This window comes from Nannospalax galili, unplaced genomic scaffold (assembly GCF_000622305.1).
Source record: "Nannospalax galili isolate Female #2095 unplaced genomic scaffold, S.galili_v1.0 scaffold424, whole genome shotgun sequence".
NCBI lineage: Eukaryota > Metazoa > Chordata > Mammalia > Rodentia > Spalacidae > Nannospalax > Nannospalax galili.
The window spans coordinates 139312-148888 of record NW_008352334.1 but is presented as its reverse complement, the minus strand read 5'-3'; the positions used below and the strand labels follow the sequence as shown (position 1 = coordinate 148888).

The 9577-nt window shown below is 38.8% G+C and overlaps 1 protein-coding gene across 1 annotated transcript in view; it reads left to right on the top strand.

Annotated features, from left to right (window-relative positions):
* Rapgef6 (Rap guanine nucleotide exchange factor 6) overlaps positions 1-9577 on the top strand; it is a 166205-nt gene that overhangs the window by 33097 nt on the left and 123531 nt on the right. Inside the window, exons 2-4 of the mRNA XM_008849303.2 lie at positions 4300-4370; positions 6534-6590; positions 9145-9228. Of these exons, the coding sequence (XP_008847525.1) occupies positions 4300-4370; positions 6534-6590; positions 9145-9228 (212 nt within the window). The remainder of the gene's footprint in view (positions 1-4299; positions 4371-6533; positions 6591-9144; positions 9229-9577) is intronic.

The window sequence follows — 9577 nt, the reverse complement described above, 5'->3', positions numbered from 1 at the left end:
GGGGGGGATGGAAGGGTGAATGTGGCTTAGGGAGTCCCAGCGCGGAGAGCTGCGCTGTAGACTTACCCCAAGAGGCCTGAGGCTAGGAGAGTTAGCCGGTGGTACAGGCCCAGGGAAGCAGAGAGAGGTGAGGGCGGGGTCAGGACCAGAAGCGGTGCTCCTGCAGGCCCAGGGAAGCAGAGAGCTGGCTATCTTTTTTAAAATGTCCTTTGTTATATTATTAACTATGCTTATGTTATTTCAGTAGTTGCTATAGGGTTATAGGATGTAACAAATTGTCACAGTCAATAACAGTATACTACTAACAGTACTTTATGTACCACATAAGAACTGTACACAGCATCACACCTTCATTTTTTACCTCTTGGTTTGTGCAGTTGTTGTACATTTCAGTTACATGTTATAAGTGTCATAAAATGCTGTTGGAACTTTAAATAGTTACTTTTTGAATGCAGTCCTGCAACATGTAATAACATTTCCATCATGTATCACATATCTGAAGGTCTAGTAGTATAAGGCCTAGTGACATTTAGCCATTTTACTCTATATAAGTACACCATAGGTTTACACAATAAGATTGCCAGAAGACATTCTTTTTAAAAATATTTACTATTTTTATGTGTATGAGTGTACTGACCTACGTGTATGTGAATGCACTATGTCATGCAATGCCGCAGAGGTCAGAAAAGGGTATTGGATTTCCCTGGAACTGGAGTTGAGTTCATAGCTGCCATGTGGATGCTGGGAATCAAACCCAGGTCTCTATAAATAGAGTGGTCAGTGCTCTTAACCACTGAGCCATCTCTCCAGCCCCCAAAAGACATTTCTTAAAATTTACCTCTGTTGTCAGTAATACATGACTGTAACAAGATACTTGCATGTGATAATCACTGTGTATTCAAGACTTAAAGAGGGGCATAGGGGGCTGGAGAGATGGCTCAGTGGTTAAGAACACTGACTGTTCTTAAAGACGACCTGGGTTTGAATCTCAGCACCCACATGGCAGCTAATAGCTGTCTGTAACTCCAGTCCCAGGGGATCCGACAGCCTCTTCTGTCTTCTGAGGGCTTTGCATGACACGGGTGCACTTACTTACATGCAGGCAGTACATGCATACACATAAAATAAAAATAAAAAATAATTTTTTTTTTAAAAAAAGAGGGACATAAGTTTCTGGAACCCACTCTCAGTGAAGTTTCTTCTCCATCTTCCTGCTTTGCAAACTGTAGCTAAATTGTATTCCCCAGCTGCCAACTCTTTTTGCTCTATTCAAGATACCATCAGGCAGAAAGGTTAGGATAATCATGCATCACCTAATACATTTATTTTCTTCTCAAGTGTCACTTTGTTTTGTTTCTTTCATTTATTTACTTTCATATGTATGAATGTTTTGTCTACGTGTATATAAGTGCACCATGTGTATATAAGTGCCTCAGAAGCCAGAAAAGGGTGGGTGCTAGGAACTGAACTTGTGTAACCATTGAGCCATCTCTCAAGCCCCTCCTTTGTTCCTTCTCTTGAAAAATCTTACATAGTAGGTCAAGACAGTTGTTGCCAAACCTGAGAACCTGAGTTTGATCTCTAGAATCTACATGGTAGAAGGAAAGAACTTATTCCTGAAAGTTGTTCTCTGGTTCCACCTCCCACGTGAATACACAAATAAAACTAGTAATTTTTTAAAATCTTTTTTATATTTGTTTTTATTACGAGTTGAGTCTCTTTTATTCTGTCTTAACCTAAACCTGAAATCCCAACAGTTTTATGTATTTGGACAGAATGTTCTCTTGTGCCCCTGGCACACCAAAAACTTGACTGAAGTGGCAGGTCTTTAAGTTTTGTCATGTTTATTTCCAACCTTCTGGTGCTTACATCACCGAGTACTGAAGGGTATGAACCACCTCTGATTCATTCTTTTATTCTTCTGTCCAGTCAGTATGATGTCATCTATGTAATTAGGAGATAAGGATGTCTTTTACTGTTACAACAGAGCAGGAAAATTAAAGTAGTCCTATGGTAAAACCATAAGTTAATGTTGCCCTATACAACTGCAAACTGTTTTTGAAACTACCTTAAAATCAGAAAAGGCATGCATTTACCAGATGAGTACTGTGTGAGACTTACTTGGCTCCCACAACTCTATTATGTCTGAGACTGTAGCTGTGATGGGGCTAGAAATGGCCCACACAGATTAAGCTCGTCATCACCTGACTGAGTACTGGTGGCACTGGTCCTTGTTATTTTTTTTGTCTTCTAAAAACAATCTTGTCTTTGGTGTACTATGTTGTTCTGGGGGCTTGGGCAGTTTCAGAGGTTTGCGTTCAGCTCGCTCACTGTCACAGCTCTGAGGTCATGTAGCCAAGTACATAAATTCTTGAGTTCAAGAAGCAGGGACTGACTGTTATTAGGTTATTCTGGTTATTATATGGATCTGCAAGGTCAGTGGATCCACTGTGAGCTAGCCTGTTGGCCAAGGCTGTATTCATTATCTCCATTGGTTGGGTCAGATTTTGGCTGATTGGTTGGTTCATTTGCCTCCTAGCACTTTTAGCTAGAATCATTGTCTTAGTTCCATTGACTTGCTGGGTGGTCTGGTTTAAGATGTCATCACCTATCTGGTATCTTGGTGCCATCTCCCTGGGGCTAGTATGGGCTTCTCTGTAACATGGGTGGTCTCTGTGTACTTGAGTGTCTGAAGTTAATGCAAGGCATTTGTTTTGTTGGTCAGAACAAATCAGAGAACCAACCCAATTCTGTGGGAAGAACACAGATTGCAATTTTTTTTTTTTTTTTTTTGGTTTTTTTGAGATAGGGTCTCCCTGGAGCTCACTATGTAGATCAGGCTGGCCTTGAACTCACAAAGATCTGCCTGCTTCTGCCTCCCAAGTGCTGGAATTAAAGGCATGCTCCACCCACCACGCCTGGTATCAGATTGCAATTCTTGATGAAGGGATGGTAGTTATATTGCAAAAGAGCATGTGGGGTAAGTTACCTCTTTGTAACAGTGTTTGGAAATATAACTTGGTATATCTGCTCTCCAGAAATATGTAGGACTTTCTTACTTGCTGTGGTTTTTTCTTTTAATCCAATGAGCCCTTTTATAAACTTAAATATCTCTTCCTATAAGAGTTTATCAGGTAGAGGGTGTGTATCAGGTAGAGGGTGTTCAACCCACCATAGTTATTTGAAAATTGTAGTATTTGGATTCGGGGTTATTGGTGCTTTGCTTGCTGGCCGCATATAGCCTTATTAGCCTGTTGCAAAGCAAGCTGTCTCAGTTTCTTTTCTCTATTGCTAATTAATGTCTGGCAAATTGTAGCAGATAGCAGAATGTAACAGTGGTGAGCAGTGATCTGAGCTAATGTGAAGATATTCCTTACATGGGAATAAGGGAGTACATTTTATGTAGAGAATTTAAGCTTAACTGCTTTCATTATCACCATATACTAACCATCTTAAATGACAGTCAGTGGCAGAATATGCCTTTCTGTCCGGGATGTAAACTATTGTCTTGGTCTCTCACTTAGTAGTATGCCAAGGCTCTTAGTTGAGATTATACTTATAATCCTGGTGTTTCTGTGTTTTGTAACTAGTTATCTGAGTAAGGACTAGAGAAAGATTGTCTACCTCTTTCAGAGTGACAGTCATGTTGTCCCATTGGACATGTTTTTGCTTAGTAGGAGATCATATTACTGAGTCCCTTTAGATTATTTCGAAAATCATTTTTCAAGGAGAATATTGAAAAACTATGGGGCTGTACACATGGCTCAGTGGTTAAGAGCACTTACTGCTGTTAAGTTCCTAGCAATCACACCAGCTGGCTTTACTGGCCTCTGCTGGCACATGCACTCACATGCACATACCCTTCTCCCACATACACATAATTAAAAATAAAATCTTTATAAAAGAAAAATTAAGTCATCTATAAGGTATTTGGGTATAACAGACTAATTTAAGAGAAACTGAACACAAAGTGAGACTTAAATGACTAAGTATTTTGTAGAAGCTGAATAAGAAAAGGTTATTTGTATCTATTTAGAAGGAAAATAATGAGTTTATACGCTTTGATATGAAGTGGCCAGTTTTGGGGTATTGTCTGAATAGATGCCATACCCATGTGAAAGAGGAGTTCCTGCATGGTGGGAGCTCTTTCCCTTGTTAAACTTTAGTGATCAGTAGTTTTGTGGCTCCTTGTAGTTAATATAGCTTTGTGATAAATGGTTGGGTGCTTACAACCGAATTTGTGGGATATATTTCAGAATGAGTATTTGATAAGTAATCTGAAAACTCTTTTGTTCACAGGACTTAAATACTATTTATTCTTACCTCCATGGGATGGAAATCTTATCAAATCTCAGGGAACATCAGCTTAGGTAAGTGTGGTACTGGTTTACCAGTCTTTACTAAATAGTTACTGATTTATTCTCCAGCTACATGCTAAACACCCTTTACATTCTTCATTTTGTTTTAGGCATTTGAAATATTAGATCCCCTTTGTCCAAGAGTTTATATTCTTTTTGGGGGGGGGGGGTCTCTTTGAGACAGGGTCTCCCTGTAGCCCCAGCTGTCCTGGAACTCACTTTGTAGACCAAGTTGGCTTTGAACTGACAGAGATCCACCTGCCTTTGCCTCCAAGTGCTGGGATTAAAGGGGTGTGCCACCACGCCTGGCTAAGAGTTTATATTCTTATGAGGTTGATTGGGGAGTGGGAGAATGCTGCAGCCAAAGGTATAACAGTGTGCTGAAACGGTGAGTGCTGTGAGTGTGGTACAGCATAGTGGTGTGAGCACCTGCCAGTTGCTTGAGTTTAAATGACAGTGAAGACCTGTCAAAGGGAGTAGAAGCCTCACTGACCAAGCCAAGATAGAGGACTGTGATATCTGATCAAGAGTGAGATGAGGGGTAGGGACAGGTGATTTAGGAAATTTTAGGGGATAGGTGGAGACAGAGACATTGCCCTCCCTCCCTTCCTTCCTTTCCTTCCATCTGTCTGTCTGAGACAGGGTCTCCCTATAGCCCTAGCTGGCCTGGAATTCGCTTTGGAGACCAGGCTGGCCTGGAACTCAAAGAGATGCACCTGCCTCTGCCCCCTAGGACTAAAGGTGTGTGCCACCACACCCGGTTAGACATTACCCGTTCTTAATCCAGCTTTTATTGGCCATGGCTCTTAAGTCTATAATGAAAGCTACAGTTTTGTCTTTTATAAGATAGGGATGATAACAGTGTCTTTGTTAGTGTTTTTGTTTTTAAGACAGGGTCTCCCTGTAACCCCAGATGGCCTGGAACTTACTCAAGGTGTATACCACCACATCTATCATATTTCAGTGTTTCAGAATTAAATGAGAATAACTGAAATAAAGAATAGTGCTTGTTGTATGTCAGATAATGAAATCAAAACTTCTCTATTTTCTTTTTGCAGTTTGTCTTGTTATTTATTGTGACAAATATTGAAGATGAACATAGTGTATTGACTTGGCATAACCTCCCGTGGACAGCCCCTGCATCCTCTCCCTTAAGATAGTCAGACTGCTTATCATGTGATTATATTTGTAAAGATACTGTAATGCTGCAAAACACTAATTGTAATTTTGTATATTTTCATTGCACGTTCCCTTCCGTGACGTATTTAACTGATTACTTTTCCTCAGTGCTCTTCTCCAGGCTACTACAGTATAATTTGGGCTTTTCTGTGTAATGTAATTCAGGTGTTTGTAGATGTGAGTAAATCAGGACGAAGAAAAGCTAAAAATTTGAAGTTAGTAGTGTTAAAATTACTTATTTTAGTTAAGATTTTTTTAATTCAACAAGTTTATATACTTAACATTTTTTGTGTATGCTGTTGCAAGTAACTGTTCTTCACAGTGAGGATATTGGAGTTAACCATTCAAAAGTGTATTTTAGTTAATAAAAGTATTTACTGTGAATTGACCAGGTTTTTGCTTGTTTTTATTAAATTTATTAATCTTTATTTTATGTGTCTCCATGTTCAGTGGAGGCCAGAAGAGGGCATCAGATCCTCTGGAATTGTAGTTAAGATGGTTGTGAGCCACCATGTGGGTGCTGGGAACTAAACCCAGGTCCTCTGCAAGACCAGCCAGTGCTCTTAACCGCTGAGCTGTTTCTCTAACCCCAGAATTGATCAGTTTTATAATGTACAGAAGAGTATTAAGTCCATGCCACCTAGTACTGTCCATTCCTTTTTTGTTTGATTACTTTGGTTTTGCTTTGCTTTCTTTGGTACAAGTTCTCACTGTGTCACTCTGACTTCTCCAACTTGTGCCTCTGCCTCTGCCTAGAGTGCTAGGATTACAGGTATATGCCACCACGACTGGCCTATATTACTTACAAAAATGAAAAAAGGAAAAATATTTGAAGATAAACCAGAATATTATCTCTTGCTTTTATAAAAAATGTTGCTGTCTTACATAATATCTCTAAACTTTATGAAAACTTATTTAAAATAGATCTAATCACTTCCAGTTGATACAATTTTTTTAAACTAAATGTAAGAAAAGCTTTTTACCTTTTTTTATTAGGTTAATGTCTGCAAGAGCTCGCTATGAGAGATACAGTGGCAATCAAATTCTTTTTTGGTAAGTAGTTCTATAATTAGCTTAAATGATTTATGTTTAAATCTTGACTTTTACCATTAGATTTCATTTGGTAGTCAGCATACAAATCATACAAACTGTCTAATGGATCAAGTGTTAGACACATAAGCCTTTGTCAGTACTTCTACCGTGGAGACAAGCCTTTCAGAAAGCTCTGCTCAGCTCTGTTTTGGAATGTAATCATAGTTGTGATTTCATCGCCACATATTTTTACCTTTTTCAACTTCTTTTTTTAAAAGCATCTTACTATTTTTGTTTCACTTTATGTTTATGAGTTAATTGCCTGCATGTAGGTAGGTGCACCCATGTTGTGCAGTGCCCAGAGGTCAGAAGAAAGCAAAGGATCCCCTAGAACTGGAGTTACAGATGGTTGTTAGCTGCCGTATGGGTGCTGGGAATTGAACCTGGATCCTCTGCAAGAATGGCCAGTGCTCCAGCCTCCCTTTCCACTTCTTGGTAGAATATTTGGGTCTGGCTTTTCTGCTTAGCAGATGTCAGTCTATTCTGTAATGTTCTGCCTTGATTCTTTTCGTTGCTATAGAATAGACATTGGTTAGAATACATTGGTTGGTTCTAGATTTTTAGTACTATGAAAAATAAACTTTCATGGACATTTTGCTCCTTTCTTTTGGTGCCTCTTGTACTTTTTCCTAAGAATAGAATTACTAGAATTTGGCATGTTCAATTTTAGGAAATTCTGACGCTTCCTAAAATAGTTGTACCAGTCTTGGTGACCATGAGTTGTGTAGAGTAAGTTCCAGTTGCTCCATGAACTTGACAGCCCTGGACAGCCCTTGAAATTTACTTTGTATACTTACTTTGGATTTTAGACATTACTTCATTATCTCATGGTGATTTTATATTTTCCTGTTTACTAATAGTGATGAATGGTTTTCATGTTTTTATAGGCTATTTGGGTAATTTCTAATGAAATACTGTTTTAAGTTTATTTGACCATTTTTTTAGTTGTGTTCCTTTGATTATATTTATTTGTAAAATTCTTTTAGGAATCTTGACTCAAAATCTTTGGTAGGTGTACTACTGCAAATACTGTTCCCGCTGTGATTTTTATTTTTTACATCTTTTAAAGAATATCCTATCTACATAGGAAGTTCCCAGTCAGACCTGCATAACAAGATCCCTATCTTGATTTAAAAAAAAAAAAATCTTTAAAGATATCAAATTGAAAAAGATGGATATTAGTCATTACAAAACCTGATGAAATCAGTATAGATGTCAGCCAGGAATTCTGTAAGAAATGAGAGAATTGACCTTTAGTGTCTGAAATTGATTACATCAGTGGACACTGAGGTTTGATCTGGTGATCTAAAATTCAAGGCTGGGAATTTTTAATGAGAAAAGAAAAGAGTGGCTTGGAATTGATAAGGGGTACAAGGAGAGGTCATGGAGCCCTCTCTAGTCCTATCTTCTCACACTCTTGACAGCAAACTTTACATACTTTCTGGCCAGCTCTTTTCATCTGGGCCCAAAGTTAATAATGTTAACTGTTCAGCCACGTGCCTTGAAGCCCAGTACTTGGGAGAATCTCTGTGAGTTCAAGGCCACCTTGGTCTATATAGCGAGTTTCAGGCCAGCTGGGGATACAGAGAGATCCTGTCTCAATACAGCCAAAAATAAATAAATACTGTTATTATTCACCTTTAGCCTCAACCTTTAAATGCTGGGATGTTTTGTATCATGCCCTTCATACACATTCATGTTTTCTTTATGATGTGTGTATATACTACGTTGCTGTTCAATATGTACCTGTATTTTATATGTATCTCTTCTATGACTGTATGTTTTATAATTATATGGTAGCCCATGATACATATACAGATAATAGACAATTCGAAAACAAATGAGCAATAAGAAAAAATTAATTCCTGAAATTTTGTTCTGTAGATTAGGAATGGTAAGATTATAGAACTAAATGATATGATAGCATATGGCTTTTGCTGTGCAGTACTATATGTTGGAAAAGAGATCATGCTGTTTTTTATTTTCAGTGTCACTAAGCAATGAGTAGGCACTGTTTTCATCACAACCTTTAAAAATAGGGTAATTTCTGCTGGGCTTGGTGGCGCACGCCTTTAATCCCAGCAGTAGGGAGGCAGAGGCAGGCGGATCTCTGTGAGTTCAAGGCCAGCCTGGTCTACATAGTGAGTTCCAGGCCAGCTGGGGCTACAGGGAGACCCTGTCTCAAAAAGACCAAAGAAGAAAAAAAGGGTAATTTCTGAGGATTTTCTTGAGATAGTTTTAACGTGTTCTCATTACATTTTCTGTTGACTGTTAGTGTGAAGTTTTTTTTCACCTGTATTTTGTGTGTCTATTGAGAATTATCTGCTTTTCTTTTCCCCCATGTAAACATGGTCTATATAAAACCTTGAACAACATGCAAATTTCCCAGTACTGTTACTTAATTTTTAATGATTTGCAGCATTATCAGAATATATTCTATGTTTTATATTTTATATTGAATCCATACACATGTAGCCACCTATATTTATTTACTTTTCTACTTATATTTAAACAGTTCAGAAACTATTGCCAGATGTTGGTATATCCTGCTTTCTGGATCTGTACTTGTAAAAGATGCCATGGTCCTGCCTCCATGCAGGTGAGTTTCCATTAACTTGTGTGGGGGTTTGTCTTGTGACTCTGTCTTATTGTATAGCCTTGAACCTAGGCCCCACTCTCAGCCTCTCCAGTGGTGGGATAGGATTATGTGCATTGTCCTCCCTACCTCGGTACATTATCTTCTTAATGCATAAAGCAAGCAAAATTAGGGACTAGAGAGATGGCTCAGTGGTTAAGAACACTGGTTGTTCTTGCAGAAGACCCGGGTTTGAATCCCAGCACCCACTTGGCAGCTGACAACTGACCGTAACTCCAGTCCCAGGGGATCCGACAGCCTCTTCTGACCTCCGTGGGCATTGCATGACATGGATGCACTTACCTACATGCAA